The sequence below is a fragment of the Myxocyprinus asiaticus genome, chromosome 18 (assembly GCF_019703515.2).
Source record: "Myxocyprinus asiaticus isolate MX2 ecotype Aquarium Trade chromosome 18, UBuf_Myxa_2, whole genome shotgun sequence".
Taxonomy (NCBI): domain Eukaryota; kingdom Metazoa; phylum Chordata; class Actinopteri; order Cypriniformes; family Catostomidae; genus Myxocyprinus; species Myxocyprinus asiaticus.
In genome coordinates this window covers 41,384,176-41,406,085 of record NC_059361.1, presented here as the reverse complement: position 1 = coordinate 41,406,085, position 21,910 = coordinate 41,384,176, and the positions used below count along the sequence as shown (strand labels likewise).

General features: G+C 38.7%; 1 protein-coding gene across 1 annotated transcript; it reads left to right on the top strand.

Annotated features, from left to right (window-relative positions):
* The first annotated feature begins 10 nt into the window (after positions 1–10).
* On the top strand, positions 11–6,564 carry LOC127456341 (anti-apoptotic protein NR13-like). The gene is made up of 3 exons (XM_051724788.1): positions 11–25; positions 1,053–1,463; positions 5,489–6,564. The coding sequence occupies exons 2-3, from the start codon at positions 1,056–1,058 to the stop codon at positions 5,609–5,611; spliced, it is 531 nt and encodes a 176-aa protein (XP_051580748.1). The 5' UTR covers positions 11–25; positions 1,053–1,055; the 3' UTR covers positions 5,612–6,564.
* The last annotated feature ends 15,346 nt before the right edge of the window (positions 6,565–21,910 follow it).

Below are 21,910 nucleotides of genomic sequence, written 5' to 3'. Positions count from 1 at the left end.
AGAGCAGTCTGACATAGCTGGGAGGGTGAGCCGCTTTAATAATCTCACTGTTAGAGAGCCATACTGCAAAAATACGTACTAAAACTACTGTCAAATCCAAGCGGAAATGAAACGAAGAGAGGGGAGCGTGCTTATTTGACTACAGTGGTGTGTTCTCGCGTCTTTGTGTTGCGGCGCGTAATGGCGCAGCCGGCTCAGTGTTTCAGACTCTTGCGCACACTGTCTTTGACTGCTCTGTTCTGTCTTATAATTAAAGCTGTTTCAGATAGCTTATGCGTTAATTCAAGAGTTAAACGTGATTTGATCAGCTTTTAGATTGATACCGGTTAAATTGAATGTCGGTTTTTCCTACAAGGCCTGAATCCATGGAACAGCCGCTGATTATTACAGCCATGAAGGACATTATTATAAATGATTTACTAGTTTACCAACTGATCTGGGTTCAGTGCGTTTGTGCAGTCAGCTGGAATCTGTAATGTTTTTGAATCATAGTCTTTTGGACACAGGCATTCTACAGTGTGGGCTAAAATACCATGATTACTATAGTAAAAGCTGTGGCAACCTTGTGTGAGCCACCACTACCATCAAAAAATAAATTTAAAATGGTCAAAGATTGTGAAAGTTACTTTCACTTTTAGAAGAACACGTGGTATTATTTTATGATTTTCTAGCAGGAACACAAACTGGAGGAACCAGTGGGAGTTGAAACTGTAGTTACATGGTTATTTTTGTAAGAAATGCTTGCGTCAAACCTTATATGGGGATTTAACACACAATACGCACTTTAACTTTTTATTTAGCACAGATTTTTTTACATTAAGAATGTATAAGGGAACGTGTATATTTTAGGTGCTGAATGTTAATGATATAAGAATGAGAAACAGGTGAGCTGCTGCAATTATTATATTTTTATAAGAAGTTTTTCCATACTAGAGGAGGAGCTGAATGAAGACCAATCGGGCACAAAGATATAAATATGATGCACTGAAACTTCTTTTTGTTGAACTTGCATACAGCTCTGTCTAATATATTTTGACCCTGGCTTCATTTAGAAAATGTCCTGTCGGTTGAGGCAACAAACGTTATTACTGGCAGAAGATTACATCGGTTTCTGCAGCGGGATCCAACAGACGCCTCCCAGTGAGTCAGCAGAGGCCATGAGATACCTGGCCAAAGAGATGGAGCAGCAGCACAGAACCAAATTCCAATCTCTCGTCAAGGAATTACTGGACAACTGTGGATCAGATCCCAGCAAGTGTCTGCAGAGCGTGATGAGGGAAGTGGTGGTAGATGGGAAACTGAACTGGGGGAGGGTGGTCTCCATCTTTGCTTTCACTGGAGTGCTGGCCAACGAATTGATCTCCAGAGGAGGGAATTGCGAGTGCTCCCGGAGACTGGCTGAGACCATAGCGGACTATCTGGGAGGGGAAAAACAAGACTGGCTGATTGAAAATGGAGGCTGGGTAAGCATTAGCAATATTGTATTCATTGTAAACTCGGGCAGTACCCGTTAACATGGTACTGTTTGTGCAGTAGAAGATCAGTCTTCGTAGTGGACCGAAATTATTTTTATTTTTTTAAAGGCATATTCCTTGTTCAATACAAGTTAAGCTCAATCAACAGCGTTCCTGGCGTAATGTTCATTACCACAGATAATTTCAACTCGTCCCTCCTTTTCTCGAAAAGAAGCAAAAATCAAGGTTACCTAATGGAAGTGAATAGGGCCAGTCCATAATCGCTAAAATACACATCATTTCAAAAGTATTGACACATGACGTAAACATTATACACAGTAACATGATTTTAGTGTGATAAAACCGCTTACTTGCCGTATCTGTGTAAAGGTACATCCAATATCACGACTTGATGAATTGGTCCCATTAATTTCCATTGTAAGTGCCTTACTGTAACCCCAATTTGTTTTTTGTGAGGGGGCGTGGGGTATAAATAAGGATGGCAAGTCAAAATTATTTTGGAGGAAATCAACATTATCCCACAAATTAATTGAGGCTATGTCCACATGAATCCAGATAAAATTGAAAACACCACACCAAAACATCTGAAAAGGCTTCAATCCCTTTACTGCACATGCAAAAAACATAAGAAACGCATTTGTCCTCATATTCTGCCGCCGGAAAACAAATTCCGAGTGCACTTCTGTCACCTTAGAGGAATGCAATGTGAAGGTTGTACAAAGTAACTTATCTTAACAAACCTAACAAAGTGAATAGCAAACACAACAACGCTGCTTGAACATGGGCCGCCATTTTGATTGGTTTGGATTGAATGGATCGCATGACTGCGTCACATGACAGCAAATACGTCATTTTCGAATATCGCCATTTTCCCAGTCCACAGTAGAAGGCAAAGATGACGTTTTCAAATTTATCCACTTGGGAGAGCGTTTTCGTAAAGCTCCGTTTTTCGCTGGACAAAAACACCGTCTCAATGTGGACAGAAGGCCAAAATGTAGAGAAATTAATGCATTTTCTAACGAAAACGTATTAGTGTGGATGTGGCCTGAGCTTAACTTGTATTAATCCAGGAACATTCCTTTAAATGACTAATGTCAATATCTAATAGAAGCAATATCACGCTTGCACGAGTGCTGTTGAGTTGAATATCAGCATGGCTGTAATTTGGCTGCAGATAATTGTTGACGTTCTGATAATTGCAGCTGTAATTTGCTTTTATTCTATAGATCTATAAACATTATCAAGTAACTTACATTTTAGACACTATGGGCAGCTGTTTTGTCTATTTTTGCTCCAAATAAAAACGTTGCAATCACTGACGAGGCGCAGTGAAATAAATAGAAGCGTCCCACTGCTGTTATACTAAATTCAGACTGCCTTCAATCCAGTCTATCCAATCCAGGGGATCAGATCTAACTGTTGTATAAAATAAACATAAATTCATTACAAATGAGACCTACACAAAGTTGCTTATTTTAGACTATTCGAAAATCTGCCCAAAACTTGAAAGTAGTAAATGTTTATCTGTTGACAAGGCTGTAGGAATTTCCACTTCTGAAACTCAAATAATATTTTCAAATTGGCCACATGCAACCCCCAAAGAAAGAAAAAGGAAAAAAAAAACAGAATGCATGAGGGACTCGGAAGGGGAAAGACCCTCTATAATCCACAGGTTTCGATATTAAAGTGATGAAGTGTTTATTTAAGGGGTTTTCCACAAGCATATTGAAGCGCATCAACACCAGTTCTGTTTAAAGTGAAACTGTGTAGGTGTTCAAAGGTATCAAATCGCATGTCTTTTAATCTTTCATGTGCGCACTTTGAATACCCAGCCTATTTGCACAAAGTGTTTGATCCCACAATCTCTTCGAGTTGTTCAGAGTTTTCTCCACATGTATCCTTTTAATATGTACATTTTAAACTGTAATTGAAAGGTACCTACTGTAGAGAAATCCCAGTCTAGCTTTAAGATTAGAGCAGCATACATGTTTTTGTGGCTGCTCTTGTTTTTGTGAATTAGAGAGTGACTCAAGCCAAAGAATTCAAGTAATGTCCATGGGGAAGCAGAACTGCTCTTTAAAACCCATTTAAACCAGCTCTGGTCTCGCCAAGTACTCTTTCTGGATTTAAAACTGTGTGGGAGTCCAGTGCTTTAAACTCCCATGCACTTACTGACCAATGAAAGTACTTGTTCTCTTCTTTATTTGGTAACCACAGGAGACTTTGACTGATATCTGCTATAATTACACTTGATTCTGAGGAAGACGTGAGTCAACAGTCAAATGAAGGGAAGTATTTCAGCTGTAAAACGCACATGTGACCAATCCACCGTCATCACAGAGCAATTTTCAGTTCTGTTGAATGGATTCATGTCTTATGAGTGTACGTCCTCTGGTTTAAAAGGAGACCACTCTCTTAAAGGAATAGTTCACCCCAAAATGGAAATGAAGTCACTGAGGCCTTGTGTTATTCCAAACCTGTTTGACTTTATATTTTTTTTAATGGAACACAAAAGTTGTGCACAGGGGATGCCAAGCTTCAAAAAGGTTAAAAAAAAAAAAACATCATAAAAGTAGTCCGTATGACTTGTGTGCAATATTTCAAGTCTTCTGAAGTCCAATAATTTTGTTGATTTCTTCATTGACCTGCGGAAGCTCTCAAATGTCATTTGCGCTTCTGCGTCTTCAAACATGGCGTGTCACTAACGATTACGAGACACGTACGAACCAATAGTGATTTGAGAGCTTTGGCAAATGCGAAACTTCTTTCGTGTTCCACAGAAAAAGTAATGGTTTTGGTTCATGAGGGCCCTTTTAACCACTTTTGTTCTTTTAAACATCATCAGTGATGTCATGGCAAAGTCTTAAAACTGTGTCCTATCGCACTTGGCTTCATCTTGTATTTGCATGATTGAAGTGTTGGAGAGGCCTGGCACAGCCCTTTCTTTTTCTCTGGGCTGTTTTCTCTTTTATTTGGCAGCTGTTGAAAGCTGAGCAGAAGGCCACTCAGCCATTTAGTCTATTGTGTGTAACACACGGTTGATTTCAGTACTTCACTCAGAGTATGTGCAGCATATGATTGTGGGCGAGCGCACCTGGACTCACTCTGACCAGTACAGCAGGTGCCTGACTGAGGACAGCTGCTCTGCCCGACTCATCTAGCCTTCTGCTGTTTGTTTGGCTCCTTAGATGGTTACAAACAGCAGTAACGCCCCTGTGTGCCTCTGTCCGCTGCTTGTGAAACCATCATATCTACATGTAACCCTTAAAATGTCGGTTGGCTTGTGAAAGCTGCAAAAGACATCATAGGAAGCCATTTACTGTTAAACTTTCCAGTATGGGCAGCTTGATCTCATGAAAGTTATGTGACTGGCAACATCTTTGCAAAATGATGTTACGTGGAACTTTATCGAGTTTTAAATGGCCAAAACTCTCCCTACCATAAACCTAAACCTAACAGAGTCCTAACAAAGCAGCAACGTGATTTTGTGGTGCCTCTTTGCTTTCGGATCACATGTTGACTCTCATGCTCTTCAGGACTCATACTCCAGTCCTTTGCATCGCAAGTGCAATGCTATACTAGTTGAGCTACTGCCAGTTTGATCACACTTGAAAATGTCATCGAAAATGTCGTTTATGGAATGCAAACGTTAAAATCTATAACCTGACAAAAGTGTTTTGATATCGTAAGATAGCATGCCATGCTCGGGAGATGCAAAATTGTAGTTTGATGTTAGCATGTTGCTAAGCTAACATGTATGTGTTAACCACTAGGCCAGAATTTTGATCATTTAATTTGAAATTGTTAAATGGGGTTATGTAATTCTCATTTGCTCAAAGTGAGAAAGTAGGCTGTGCATTGTGTAATATTCTCCTCCTTGTTGAGGTTTTTAGCTACTTGATGATTAATGAGGTCTGAAATACTGCTGTGTTTGTCTTGAGCTGCATCATATGTTCGTGTAGGAAGTTCATGTAAAATGTGAAACTCAAACTGATCTGTTTTGTCTATTGTAGGAGGGCTTCTGCAGGTTTTTCCAAAACGCAAGACTGCTGAACCAAGAGTCGTCAATGAAGACCGCACTGTTCGCAGCGGCAGGAGTGGGTTTAGCTGGCCTAACCTTTCTCTTAGTACGCTAACATTTTAGTTGCTCTTCTCTTTCAAACACACACATACACACACACACGCACACATCTGCCATTTTGTTTTCTATCCATTTCTGTCATTTGGCGACGTAAAAACAGCTCTTAAAGAGAAACCGATCTTCAAGTTCTCAGACAAAGGTTTTTTTGCACATTTTTCATAATCCACACCAGTAAAGGTAGGGACTGGTCATTCATACATGTTGATTTGTAGATTCTTAACATGGCCTTCAGGAAATAAGATTGAACTTCTAATTCTTTGCATATCTAATATGGTGCTTTTGATTTTGTAATTGCTTTTGTCACTTGTTCCTGTGTAAATCTTGTTAGCTTAAAGAATGAAACCAGTTTGTAATGTTTTCTTCAGTCCGAAAACAATAAGACGCTTCACTGATCGCAGTCACAAACCATTGTAGTGCATTAGTCAAAATGTGCATATGTTTTATAATGACAGAGCGATTCTTGACGGCATAAGTTTAATCAATTTTTGCCTTGACTATTGGTTTACATTCTGTCATTTACACCTTTGCAATGTCTCTCAGTTTTGTCCTGGAAGTCATTTGTTTTCAAGGTGCTAGCTTGTTCAACTCCAAGCATCTGTGATATTTTGCCCACTTGTAAGTGACCAGTTTACATTGTAAATTTATTTATTTACCTCTTTCAGAACAAATGATTACTATTTAGGCAATTCCCAACAATTGACAAAACATTATATTTTTGCATTGTTTATTTATTAACTTCTTTCTTAATAAAATAATTTTACTGTGAAGAAAATGTTTTATATCAGATCTCATGTATTTTTGTTAGAAATTCTTTGGCCTGAAACCAACTCTACACAAGTACATGAATGCAAATGTTTTGCAAGCTTTTTCAGGGCACTTGCACTAGAGTTTGCAAATCCATTTATTTCAATGGAGATGGTTCAAGAAAAATGTAACGATTAGGAGACTTGAAGGTACATACAGATGATTTCTCATGTAATTTTTCCCCGTAAATGAACTAAATGCCATTATTGAGCCTACATCTGTGTTCAAAACTGCTTTCTTGCCTTACTCTGGGTCTTTACGGTTGGCTTACAATAATGATTTTGCATTCAGAGCTGTTGAGTTTGATTTTAAAGGGAAGTTTCAGGCCTCTGTCATTCATCCTTTTGTGTTCCTGTCATATCCGTAAACAAAGAAAAGGTCCGGTAGCAAATATTTCATATATATATACATACACACACACGGATGAGGCAAAACATTATGTGAATAACGTTGATCATCCCCTAACAAGGCCACATGTCAAGGTCTGGGTAGATTAGATGGTAAGCAAACAATCAGTTCTCGTAGTCAACGTGTAGAATGCAGGAGTAAAAACCTGAGTGACTTTGGCAAGGGCCAAATTGTTATGGCCAGACGACTGGGTCAGAGCATCTCTGAAACGGCAAGGCTTATGGGGTGCTCCCGGTCAGCAGTGGTGAGTACTTACCGACAGTGGTTCAAGGAGGGACAAACCGGCGACATGGTGTTGGGTGCCTACGGCTCATCGATGCGTAAGGGCAAAAAAGGACGTCAATTGGACACGTGACACCTACCTAAACATCGTTGCAGACCACATACACCCCTTCATGGCAGAATAATGTGCCCTGCCACACTGCACACATTGTTTGGGAATGGTTTCAGGAGCATGATGAAGAGCTCAAGGTGTTGTCCTGCCCTCCAAATTCCCAAGATCTCAATCCGATTGAGCATCTGTGGGATGTGCTGGACCAACAAGTCTGATCCACAGCGGCACCACCTCACAACTTCCAGGACTTTTAAGGATCTGCTGCTAATGTCTTGGTGCCAGTTACCACAGGACACCAGGGGTCCTGTAGAGTCCATGCCTCAGCGAGTCAGTGCTATTTTGGTGGCACACGGAGGACCAACAGCATATTAGGCAAGTGGTCATAATGTTTTGGCTCATCAGTGTTTGTTGTGTTGGACGTTCTTCCTATCAGTCACTCTTGGTGTAGCTGGTCTGATCCAACCATGAGCAAACCTCTCAAACTATCAGATTTATCCTCGCAAAAGTGCAGTGCCAAAGCACAATCGATGTAAAATAAAAATTAAAAAAAAAAAAAAAAACTTTCAAGTTCCTATTTCAGCCGCAGATGTTGATCGGTAGCCCAGAGTTCTGTAGCGTCGGCTACCTTTAAGAACTGGAATGCTCATCAATCACAAAGGTAAACAAATTCTATCAGCCCTTACGTGTTAATTTATTAAATATTTTGGCTATTTTGATACAGAGTTTTAATAAGATTACAGTATTCTCGTCTCCATTTTAAATCCATTCTGTAGAATTCCATAGATTTTCCCCAAAATTAGCATGGGAAATGTGAGAGAAGTCTTCATATTCCTTCTAAGCCTGGTTATGAAGGGTTATAGATCTTTCTCTTTAGGTCAGGAACATTGAGAACACTTAAATCGTGTGTGTGAAAGACTACCTGCTACAAGTGCAAAAAACTGACCGCATATCATACAATGCAAGTGTTGCATGGTCAAGATTACATTCCTCAGAGCAAAGACAATGTTTTCATTTTTCTCCCTGGTTTCTCGAATCCGAGAACAACTGACTCAGCAGAGCATTCAGCATATTCTGTTTACCAAATGATGATGTTACAGAACATTAAATACAGAAACGATGTCATCTGTTAGTAATATCAGAATTTCTTTACTTAAAAAATGCATTATGAATGACTATCCATCCATCTGTGTCTATATTTACACATCTTAACATTAACTCACTATGACACTTTGCATTGATGGACTGAATTTGTCAGTGCTTTGCATGCTTTCTTCCTCTTGGGCCTTATCCCTGTCTCATTCACAAATCTGATGTGGGAACTAGAACAAGGATCTGTTTTCTCCATTCACAGCTTGCTGTTTGTCTCAATTGGTTCACATCTACATTTGCTTCAACCAAACTACTGTAAAGATTTTCAGTCGACAGAAAGGCTACGGTAACTCGGAACACCACTCTGCACAATTGTAGTGAGCAGAATAGCATCTCGGAATGCATACCACGTTGAAACTTGAGGTGTTTGGTCTACAACTGTAGAAGACCACGTCGGGAACTTTATTAGGACCAAAGTGTTCCCAATAAAGTGCTCAGTGAGTGTAGATAAGAGAATGATGCAATTCAAACTTTTATATTATCATATGGGTGCGAAAACAAATACATCAGTCATGCACTGTCTATATGCGAACAAACATTGTGGCAAACGTTTCTTTGAATATTGTAGAATATATAGTACATGGCTGAAATAATGTGAGCATTGCCTTCTAATTAACAGGTTTGGCTGTTTTAGATTTACTTGCAGGTGCATAAAATCAAGTATACAGCCATGAAATCTGAAACATTTACAGTAGAATGGGGTGAATCTTTTCTGTTCCGGCACAATGTGCCCTGTGTACAAAGGTCCACAAAGAAATGCTTTAATGAGTCTGATGTGAAAGAACTTGATTGGCCTGCACAAAACCCAGACCTGAACCCCACTGACATTTGGGCACCTCACTGATGCTCTTGTGTCTTAATGAGAGCAAATCTCTACAGCCATGCTCCAACATCTAGTAAAAAGCTAGAATGTTCCTAGAAGAGGGAAGCTGTTATAACAGCAAATGGAGGACCAACGTCCAGTAATGCCAATGGTTTTGAAACTGAATGTTTAATGAGCATAAATGTGTTTTGCACAGAACTCAGTTTTCAGTCTGCAGAACTCTCCCTCATCATAACATTCATCTTTGGGTGTTTCTTCAACTTCAGGCACTTTTCATATCCTAGGGGTTGGTTTTATTAAAACTAACATATTAAACTTTTTTTTTTTCACAATAAAACTGAATTGGAAACTCTTTTTAGCAGGCCTTCATATTTTTATATTTGGTACTTTTCAAATGCCTTTCATGTATAGATTTTAGCCTTGTCCCAGACTCTGACTTTCATGATTATTTATTGTGTGAAAATGATTTCTATAATTTTTTTTTTTTTTTAATTATGACTTCCCCACAGGTGTGGCATCATTTCCACCACATAACCAAGTCAACAAAAGTGTCAGGGTGAAGAGCATGCTTGACACGGGACAACTGATGTTTAATAAAGGTAAATATCACTGGAGCAGAATATTTTTATTGGCCGTCATTTCCAATCGAGATGTAATTTTTTCAAATTACACAAAGTGTGACAATAGCTATTGTTTAATTGTGTGTATTTGGGATACATAAAAGGTTAGCTATGAAATTAGCCTTAACAAGACAAAGGAGTCGGCCATTTTATTCCAAAACCGTTAAAAATGTCTTTTCTATCAGCGTCATTTCCACCACAGAAATCTACTAAACACAATACAGAATTTGGTATTTACTGGAAATGACACAGGAAGTCGCCATGTTACTTCCAAATGTACCAGAACTGTATGCTCCATCATGCCGAATTACTGAGAAGCACAATCTCCAGTCAAACAGTTTTGCATCAGTTCAGATGTGCTTACCTTTTCCTGTGGTGCAACCAGAAGTGCGTTGCATCAGCAGTATGGGAGACTCCAGCTGTGTCTCAAATTCCGCACTGCACACTATGCACTTTCAATATACACTATGCACTCAGGTGTAGTACTGTCCCAAATGGAACAGTTTTTTACTACACAGAAGCACTCGCTGTTTTTCAGGTGACGGAAGTGAGGTTTTAAAAGCAGGGGATGCGTTGCCGCTAGCTTTAGCGTGTTAGCTAAACTCAGTTCAACACTAGAATCTAAAATAATGCACATACTATATTCACCCAGTGTGGGGTGAAAGTAAATAATTAAACTCATCATTCAACTGTCTTCACAGAAGTTTCGCTATTTGCTACATTCGCTATTCCCATAACTCTGCCCCTTCCACTACGTGGGGCAAGCAGCGAGCCATGAAGTTTTGGACTGAGTCCATGAAGTGTCCAACATTCCACGCATTTTTATTTTCTGTCTCTTTTCCGGTTGAAGTAGTGCATCATCCAGGTACACAGTACATTTCTTTTTGTTGCATTTTCAGTTTAAACACACTACTTGCCCTACTTTCACTACAAAATGGCATAGAATAGTGCAGAAGTGTGCGAACTGGGACACACCTGCGGGTTCACATCCCTCATTAAAACCAGGAAGTAATAGTTCATAGTTCACATGTGATGACCACGAATCGAGGTTCTGTTTTACCTCTAACATTATATTTTTACTTCACTGACTGTCAGGGGTGGGGTTACGATTTCCGAGGCCCCAAGCAACCGTCTAGCCTTTCTGCATAAAACTGAGGGAAATTACATAAAAGTGATTTTATATAATAATTTTAACATCATTTCTACCAGCCATTATAGCCAAGTACATTCAAAATATTTAATTAAATAAAAATCTAGATAAAGATAATGAATGCATGTTTTCCACAGTTTTCCACTAAATGAACACAAAGAAGAGTGGTATTCATTTATAATTTAATATATATAATTTATTTGCACCAATACAGTAATAAGCAATATTTACCTACATCTATTTTTTAGAGAACATTTTTTGTAAATGAATAGAGTGTGCAAAAACTACAACTTCACTAACTTATATTTTGGAATCCAGATGAATATTATTTATTATTGTTCAATCAAGCTTACTATTATAATATTACACTAAATTATTATTATTTTGAGGATTTTTTCTTCATACAGTTGTGATGTATTTCTGTCGTATTTACTTCACCTGGAGCTTTTACTTTGACGAATGTTGATTTGACAGTTCACAATGTTCCTCCTTACAAATCTGGTGTAACGCTGTCACCTCCTACATTTCTGTGATACTGTGTTGCCTTTTTAGATTTGGATGATAACTTTGCGCAAATGGGTGAACCTGCAGCACTTTCACAATGCACATGAACCGCTCCGAGACAGCTGAAAACAGCATCACCATGCATGAACATAAAACAACGCGTCACCTTCACCCCTTTCAGAACGGGGCCCCCCAGACATCTGGAGCGTGGTTTGTGTAGTGGTTAACACCTCTACTGCTGACGGTAGTGTTTTTAAAATATGCATTCCTCTAAACTGTATTACACCCTTTACAACTTAAAACAACTCACTTTGCATCTCGCATTTGGCACCCCTCAGTGGGCATTTCAACTGGAAAATGGAGCTCACATGTGCCCTTACATTCAGCAGTACTTCCCGATGTGACCACTGGGGGCAGTGCTTTGAATTTCGGTAAGCAGAATGTAGAATGTAGCTCAAGAAAAGTCAACCTTTAGTTTCTGAATTCACTGTGAGATCATTGAATTTTCATGACGATCCGAAAAATGAACGAATCTCCTGTGGTGCATGTTGGTACATGCACTGTTGGATATTAGAAGACAAATGTTTTAATGAGACCTTCTTTACTTTCTAGAAATCCACAGTGCTAAAAGTGCCCTAAATTTAAGAAACATCCCTTTATTCAGTTGTGTTTCTTTTTTTTAATCTGTTCTTATCATGGCTGCTTATCGTAACATGAGCTTACTCTTTGAAGTCTGTCTCTGCCTTAAATTTTTTTAACAAAGCACAATGATGCTCCAGATATCTGCATCAAAGTTCCCATGGTATTGTGTGATGTCTTTGATTGTATTGTATGTAACTGGTTTTGTTAAAGCACGTCAGTCCTGAGAGCACACTAGTTTCTGTGTGTGGTATAAAACACAGAGAATGTAGTATGAACTGCTGTTGTTTTCCAGCATTTTTGTTCTATTTTGGTAATCAATCCTACAGTTGCTTCCCCCAGTGGAAAATTGGATTTCTCCAAGGAGGTTGCTTTGTCTCAGATATTTCTCCTTAAACAGAGAAGACAGTTTGTGACATTGTTGAGATCTCTTATGAAACTATAGAAGAGATATATGTAAGATTACTGGGGTCTTTTTAATAATAAAAACATCCAAGAAGCAAGAGACTTTTGCATTTGCTGTATTTGCATTTAATATACAAGCTATCTAGGAGAAACAGTCCTTTGTGACTTTTCTTTAAATTCGATTTATGAACCGAGACAGAAGGGAATCAGTGAATAAAAGCTTAATTTTCAGTCTGTTCCTCACACAAAGCTATTGAATGACTTCAGAAGACTTGGACTATAGTGCACGGGTCATATGGACCACTTTTTTGCTGCTTGTTTTGTCAATTTTGGAGCTCGACAGCCGCCAGTATACTGTATCTTCTTGTCTATTCCACAGAGGAAATATAATCACGATTTGAAAATACATGAGGATGAGTAAATGATGAAATTAACAAGTTAAGAAATAATTTAGCAAGAAATCATGCAAAGGTGGATGCGATGTATCACACAATGTTTTATGTGACTTGCTCCATCATTTTGAGTCATTTGAGTCACCCAGAAACACATTTTGAGTTTTATGCACTATAGAGCCTTTCCTTTTTACTTAAAGATTATAAAATAAAAATTCTGGGTCAAAGTGACTCACAAAATAGAGCATGCTACATGTAATATTGCTAGCTAACTAGATGGACTAAATGAAAACATAGTTCTTGTTTCAGGCTGCTGACAGTTGCAGAACATCTTTTGAGCTGAATGCAGATGTGTTTTTGGTCGAGCACTGCGCCGGGTGACATGTCGAGGGCCAAAGCGCTTTTCCTGTTACAATTCTTAGAATTTCTACCAATGAAAGTGCTGAGCTGTATCCTGTTCCTGCTCTGCTTCTGACATTTCAAAGATAACTCCTAAATATATGCACTATACTGAAACTAAACAAAGACCAAAGTTTTACCTGTCCTTCCTACTTCCTTCAAAAGTAATATTTAAAGCAGAAATGAAAATATTGTCATCATTTAGTCACCCTCATGCATTCCAAGCCTGTTTTATTTGCTCTCTTCCATGAATCTCAGAAGGAGATGCATAATGTCAAGGCACATACAAGGCAAGTAGATGTTTATTTATACTGACAAACTCCAAAAACTACTAAAAGGTATCATAAAAGTAGTTCATGTGATTTGTGCACTATATTTTAAGTCTTCCAAGCTTTGCGTGTGAAACGGACCAAAATTTTAGTCGTTATTTGATGATAGTCTTGGCCTGTACCTTTGCAATTGTGTTTTTCAAACTTGCCTTGTCAAGACACATCTAAAGGAGCTGTTTTTTAATTTTACACAAGCATGAATGAGATTTTAGAGCTATGGTAGAGGGGAAGATGATCAGTGAATAAATGCTTAAATTTCCTTCTATTCCTCACACAAAGTTTTTTTTTTTATGGCTTTAGAAGGCTTAGAATCATTTGGGCTACTTTTATGGTGCTTTTTTGTCCATTTTGGATCTGGGCAGTATAAATCATCATCCACTTTCTTTTGGACATTCCAACCCGGTTTAATGGCAAGTCGTAATAATAGTACGAGATTGTGAAATCTTAAAGGAATAGTTCACCCAAAAATGAAAATTTGCTGATAATTTACTCACCCTCAGGCCATCCATTCTTCAACAAAATAGAATTTAAGATTTTTAGGATTTAATTTCAGGCCTCCTCCTTTAAACAATAATAATAATAAAAAAACATTACTGCAGTAATTAACCACCCTTTATTTCGGAGCAATGCCGTTGCGTTATCGACTTGTGCTTTTTCTTTAGCAGAAATATAAAGGCTATATGACTGTCAGGAATTCAAGCCACACAAGTTGTAGTTAGTGAAACCAAGTGTGAGAGCATTTACTGAGATTCACAGGATTTACAGGTGAGATCAATGGTAGAGGTGATATCACACAGAAGAGAACTTCACAAACTGAAGAAGAGGTAACAGGCAAAACAGCAGGGTAAGCACTAAACAGATATCGACGAAGATCAAGAGCAAATACAGACAGGTAAATAAACATTACTAGTCCTTTGTGTGAGACTTGACAGTGAAGTGGCGTGAAGGTGAGTTATTTATGCAGGCAGTGATGAGCGAGTGAATTGAGTACAGGTGTGGTGAATTAGAAATCGGGTGATGAGGAGTGGAGCGCTGAGGGAGGTGCAGAGCCAGAGGGAGGTGTGACAATGACAAAGTTATCTCACATACCTGAGTTCACTGGAAAAACAGCACAGGCACAGCCGATGAATTCAGATATCGACCGTTTGTTTCTTTCGATGGTCTGATATCCTCAGGGGTAAAATGTTCACTGCACACCCTCCAAATTTGAGAGAATGTAGGGGCGTACTGATATCCAGGTTCAGCGCGATAAGCCAGGGCTTCAATCGATCATGATCGTGTATAGGCAATCGATGAAAAGTTAATATTTTTTGCGGCGTGCATTTTCTTTGGGGTTTCTGAAGGTTGAAGCATCCAGGATACACACACACCAAATGACCATTTTGAACAATACACTTATACAAACACAAATCTACAGCAAAGACAATTACACTTTTGTACAGCGCTCCTTCTCTTGTAAACGATGACACTCTTCCTGCCTCCTCCACGTGACGCGTGACCTTACCAACGAGTTTACGTCATCTCACTCATGAGCGCGCATCACAGAGATGAACGGAAGTGAACATTTGTAGTTAAAAAATATAAAAGTATTGTTTTGTTTCTAAAAATAATAAATTGTTTGGGTTCAGAAGAATTTTATTTGTCGACTGGAGTCGTGTGGATTATTTTGATGTACCCTAAATATGCATTTTGGACCGTCATAAAATGGAGTACATTCACTTGCATTGTTTAAAGGAGGAGGCCTGAAATGAAATCCTAAAAATCTTACATTCTGTTTTGATGAAGAAAGAAACTCTGATACATCTTGGATGGCCTGAGGGTGAGTAAATTATCAGCACATTTTCATTTTTGGGTGAACTATTCCTTTAAGAAATTGTAGGACTTGGCTTGTACAAAAAACTATGACTTTTACTCCCACAGAAAAAAATAAACCAATGAACAATGTTATTACGATTTTACTTAAGTTTAATCCCTTACCCTAGCCCTAAACTTAACTATGATTTTAATTGGAAAGCCAATGAATTAATAAAACATGGGAATCATATTACAGGTTATGGACATAAAGGAAACATCTGTGAATGATGCATCATTTGTAGTGCATAAGTAAATATGGAGTGACCAAATTTGTTCACAGATGTTACCTTTATTAAAATAGTGTTAGGTAGGACGCTAGATCAGATTTGATGCCTGTATCGTATCAGTTTGAAATTATGTGTATTGATTGGTTGACATATTTTTTGTGTTTCTTGAAGAACTAATATAATGAGATTGGAATGACAAGAGGGTGAGTAAATGATGACAATTTTCATTTTAAGTAAACTTTTCTTTTATGTTGTTTGTTAAGAGTGTTAAAGCAGCATGTTGCAGCAAGTATATGTGGCTGTCCTCTATTTAAAGGGTGTTTAATTATAGGACCTCAGGAAAGGACTAGACAAACTGAAAATGAGCTGGAACAATTTGAATCTGGACTTTCCCTTCTGTAATCTGGGAGCGTTAGACTTTATCACCCAGATGGGCTGGTGGTCTTCTCAGCTAGATTTTTGGAAGTCTGGGCAGATTCTTATCCTGACCGACATTCCTGTTGAATTTCTGTAAGAGAAACAATCTTAAAGGGATAGTTCACCCAAAAATGAAAATTCTCTCACCATTCTCTCACCCTCATGCCATCCCAGATGTGTATGACTTTTTTCTTCCACTGAACACAAATGAAGATTTTTAGAAGAATATTTCAGCTCTGTAGGTCCATACAATACAAGTCAACAGGTTCCAAAACTCTGAAGCTCAAAAAAGCACATAAAGGTAGCTTAAAAGTAATCAAAATGACTCCAGTGGTTAAATCTATTTCTACAGAAGCTACATGATAGGTGTGGGTGAGAAACAGATCAATATTTAAGTCCTTTTTTACTATAAAATCTTCTCCATGCCCAGTAGGTGGCAATACGCATGAAGAGTGTGAATCGGCAAAAACAAAAGAAGAACTCTTAGGAATTCTGTTGTCACCTCCACCGTTCATCCACACAGCTGTTTAATGTAGCCTTTCCCCTGCACAGCAATTTTTCCAGTGTTCCTTTTAAATAATAAACAGTATTAATAGTGTTAATTTGTACATTGTACCTGTCTAGGACACTCTGTCCATTTCGTTTGAGGTGCTTCACACTACAGTGTCATGTTGCCTTTTCCTGGCCTCTACTGAACACTGTGTCAATTACATGATATCTGCAGCCCGCCGAGAATCAGCAGCCGTACCGCCCACCGACAGAGCGAGGAAACGGCCTCCCATCATCACCCGAGCCTCGAGGAACCGAGTCGGAGTCAAACGACGGATGAACACACATTCTACCTGCGTACTCATTCGATTCAAGTAAGAGGTTTACGTCTGGGCAGAGATAGAATATTATAGTGTGTTATTCTTGTGTATCAAGGTTATTGCTTGTACAGTTTACAGACCGCCGAGTCCGCTCATTGCTGCTAATAATACTTAAGGTATTGCTGTAACGTACTGTTATCACGAATGAGATATTTTGCACGTTGGACTGTTGTGTATTTCCGCCATCGCGGGTGAGACAGGCACACTGAGTTTATCCATTAAAGAACCAAAGACTGCGGGATGGTTTACGAGCCGTTCACCTCGTCTCTGAGTGATAAACTAATAGCTGCTTTCTCTCCCACGATCGCGAATCCGGCTTTGGTGCCGCCACTTTATTCTCTCTTTCTCGTACTAACCACACACACACGCAACCCCTTACAAACATTCCCGCACACACATTTGGTTAGTAGATAACTTGGTGATAAAGCTCAGCTTTGTCCCTAAGTTATCGGACAAGCGGAGACATGCGGTAAAACGGGCAGACGCCATTCACCGGCTTCTCTCCGCCCACATTCGCGGCCATATTCTCTGGCCAGAAATCTCACGTGTTGTACTCTCCACGAGAGTCACATCTGCCATTTTGTGCACGTCACTCCTTACACACACACACACCCATTCACACAAACACACACACACACACACACACACACAAACGCACACATACCTTCCTCTCATGTGTTATAAGCTTATTTTGGTTACCATATCTAATCATGTCACTGTTTAGTTTGTAGTTGTAAATCAGAAGTTTATTGACTGCATTGTATTGATTATTAATTGATATTACTGCATAAATAAACTTTGTTATATTTCAAAGAGAAGTGTTTTGGCTTGTTTTGCATACACCTGTGTCAAAGGCTGGCAGGGGATGTCAGTGCTCAGATTCAAGCCTTCATTGTTTCTTTTTTGAAGGTCGATGTTCTCCAGATGTCGATTTTCCTAAGAAAACAAAACAAAAATTGAGACTGTTATACTGTCTGGTTATTAGTCCCTGATTCCAGGGTGGTGCCCCGGCAATATTAATCCTTATTAATATTCTATAGATTTTTGATAATTGATAATTATCTTTGATGATTGTTGAATTTGAAGGATCAATAAGCTAGTGTTAATTCTAATCAATTTTTCATTGATTTTAATAATTAATTATTATCTTTGATAATAATTAATAGTCTGTTGAATTTGATAATTGATGGTTATCTTTGAAGATTGTTGATTTAAAGGATTAAAAATCTAACATTGATTCTCATCAATGTTCTGTTGATTTTAATAATTAATAATTATCTTTAATTATTGATTATTGCTAATAACCAAACCCACACCTGAACATAGCGCACAACATTAATGGTGCCCCGTGTGAGGCTTTAATGAGTTATATTCTATTATTTTATTTAAATATTAATTAATAATTAATAAGAAATAATTATTACTTATTTCTGATAGTAACACTGATCTAAACAACCAGTAGCACCTACACCTGACAGTCTGAGGAAACTGAGCACCTTTTTTGTTTCTTTTTGTGCTGGTTGTTTATTCCACCTATTGGCTAGAGTTTGTTTTGTAGATTATCTTCTGTTGTGTAATTCTGTCTCACAAACTTTGTATAGAAACACTGGACTTGAGCAACCCAATGGCAAAATTGTTGCGGGGGCTCTCGTAGGCCTACATGGACTGTTTGAGTTTAGAGGGATGGACGCCAGTTGGCGCTGTCGTGCGCGGGGTTAATTCACACGTTTTTCTTCTTTCTGTTTGTTTGGTTCGGGGGGAAGTTTGGGGTTGATTGTTGCACTAATGTTGGAATGTGGTCTTTACAATTCTATTTTTGACACACAATCTATTTTTTCTAATATGTCAAAATGTCAAATGTTAGTATGAGTGGATTGTCTCTCTCCACGTGGAATGTGAATGGGTTGGGGCAGCCCATAAAAAGAAGGTTATTTCTCTTCTTAAACGTAAGAAATATGATATAGTGTTTCTTCAAGAAATGCATCTTTCCCTGCAGGAATCTGAAACATTTGGGAAGATATGGGGTGGACATGTTTCTTTAGTGCTGGCTCAAGTAAGAGCAGGGTAGTCACTACACTAATAAGTAAGCATCTACAATTCAAATGTCTCAAACAGATTAAAGATAAATTAGGAAGAGTCATTATTGTTTTAGCAGAAATTCAGGGGTAAAGTCTTATTTTGGCTAATATTTACGCACATAAAATTGATGATCAGGGCTTTTTTATAGATTTTGAAGGAATGTTGCAAGCCTCTGGCACCCCACATGATTTAATATTGGGTGGAGACTTTTATCTTTTGATGGACTCAGTCATTGATCATAGTGAAGCAAAAGTGTGTAAACCCCCTAGAGCAACATTGACGCTTCACAGGATGTGAAAAAATCTTGGTCTTACAGATATTTGGAGACTTTTGAACCCATCTGGTAGGGACTATAAATGTTTTGCATTGGTCCATAAGATTTATTCTAGATTTTTATATATATAAGTCCCTCATTTCATTGGAAACATTTTAGTCTCAGATCAAGCCCTGGTGAGTTTAGAGGTGTTGCCACATATGGAGAAAAGGAAATCATGTAGTTGGTGCTTTAATGTATCCCTTTTGCAAAATCCTGAATTCCAACAAATGTTAAAGGCTGAAATCAATGTTTATATGGAGACCAACTGGTCCTCAGTATCCTCTGTGGGCGTGGCTTGAGAGGCACTTAAAGCGGTTCTTAGGAGCTGGAGCATACAGTATGCCTCATTCACCAAAAAATCCAAAGCACAAGAACTCGTGGAGTTGGAAGGGAATATTAAAAGTGCCGAGGCAGAGCTGAAGTGCTGAATGTTGTCTGATGGCCTCAGAGAATTGACCCGATTGAAATACAGATATAATACTATTTTGTCACAGAAGGTGGAGTTTTGGCTATTCAGGGCAAGACAGTCATACTTTGAGTCAGGGGACAAAGCAGGAAAAATTGTGGCTAGATAAAACAGAGAGAGTCTTTTTCTACCATTCCCTCTGTGAAATCTGCAGGTGGTGAAATATTTACCTCTGCCACTGATATTAATAATGCTTTTAAAGAATTCTGTCTTGATCCCTATAGTTCCACATCTCTGTCTACTGATGAAGATATTAGAAACTTTATGGAACCATTAGAACTCCCTAAACTGACAAATGAGCAAAACAATTCTCTTGATTCTGAGATAACCTTGGAGGAATATGGCGAGGTAATTAAGACCTTGCCTACAGGCAAGGCTCCGGGCCAGATGGATTTGCTGCTGAGTTTTTTAGATCTTATGCTACAGAACTGGCTCCACTTTTGCTAGAGGTTTATATGGAATCATTAAAGAATGGAATGCTTCGCCAACCATGACACAAGCCCGGATCAATCTGATTCTGATTACATTAGGCGTTTCATATTATATGGTCAGTGGTGAATGATCAGACTCCGGTCGCTGCTATCTCACTTGATGCAGAAAAGGCATTTGATATGGTAGAATGGGATTATCTATTTAAGATTTTGGAAATGTACAGGTTTGGGAATACGTTTATTGGATGGATTAAGTTACTTTATAGACACCCAGTAGCGGCGGTACAAACAAATGGATTAATTTCAGATTATCTTACTCTGGATAGGGGCACCCGGCAGGGTTGCCGTCTTTCCCCATTATTGTTCTGTATTGCTCTGGAACCATTATCAGCCACGATATGAAAGGGGGATGATTTTCCAGGGGTGATGGCTGGAGGTGTGGCGCATAAGCTTTTGCTTTACACAGATTATATTTTATACAGAGTTAATTGGTGTAAATCCGAAGCTTTGGCTTTGACAGCGTACTGCCCGGTAACAGCTTTTCAGCTGAGCGCCTTTCAGTGGACCAAACAGGACATTAAGTATTTGGGCATTTTATTATTTATTATATATTAGCAAATTTGTCTGATTTAGTTAGAGTTCATTTTGACCCTTTAATAAAAAAATTTCGAGTGATGTGGGCAGGTGGGCTTCATTACATTTATCTATGATTGGGAAGGTTAATGTTATTAGAATGAATTGTATTTCAAAATTCAGCTACCTGCTACAGTCTCTCCCTATAGATGTCCCCCTCTCTTATTTCAAGCAATTTGATAGCATAGCAAAGTCCTTCATGTGGAATGGTAAACGTCCCAGATTACATTTCATTAAGCTGCATAGGTCGATTGACAAAGGTGGGCTGTGCCTACCCAAGATTTTGTTTTATTATTATGCATTCAGTCTCAGACATTTGGCTCATTGGTTGCTTCCACCTGAGAGAGCCTCTCCCTGGTTTTGTATTGAACAGGAAGTTCTTGCCCCTATTTCACCATTGCAAAGCCTTTCTATCAACTAACCGGAGAAGTTAATTACACCCCGTTATCTCGCATTTGCACTCGGTATGGACAAAAGTGTCCAGAGTGTTTAATTCAGACATTTATTTAAATGTTGCTTCAAGCATATGGCTGAACCCAAAATTATGTATTAATAAGTCCCCTTTCTGCTGGTCAGAGTGGATTTTGAGGGGGTTACTACCCTCGTTGACCTATATGAGAGAGTGTTGAGATCCTTTGAAAATTTGGTTCAACATTGTGGGATTCCCAGATCTCAGTTTTTTAGGTATTTACAGCTGTGCCACCTGCTCTATACTATTTTTCTGAGTAGCATACACCCCCCTAAAGCAGCAGATACTCTGGGAGCGGTGATTACTGCTTTTGGAAAAGGTCAAGAGGCATCAGTGTATTACTCCCTGCTAATTCAGAGTCTGGGGGATGGAGCTTTAACTTCTATCTTGAGATTATGGGAGAAAGATTTAAACTTGGTATTGGAAGAGGGAGTGTGGGCTTGGATTCTAAGAAACGTCAAGTCTGCATCTAGAGATGCAAGAGTGTGCCTTATGCAATTCAAGATTTTACATTGATTCTGTTGGACCCCATTTGGATTGTATAGGCTTGGTCTTAAAGACACACCCACCTGCTGGC

Bases quoted from the DNA above. Each gene is read 5' to 3' on its own strand.
- LOC127456341 (XM_051724788.1), top strand. From the start codon at position 1,056: ATGTCCTGTCGGTTGAGGCAACAAACGTTATTACTGGCAGAAGATTAC. The intron at 1,464-5,488 runs GTAAGCATTAGC...TGTCTATTGTAG, and splicing joins TGATTGAAAATGGAGGCTGG to GAGGGCTTCTGCAGGTTTTT.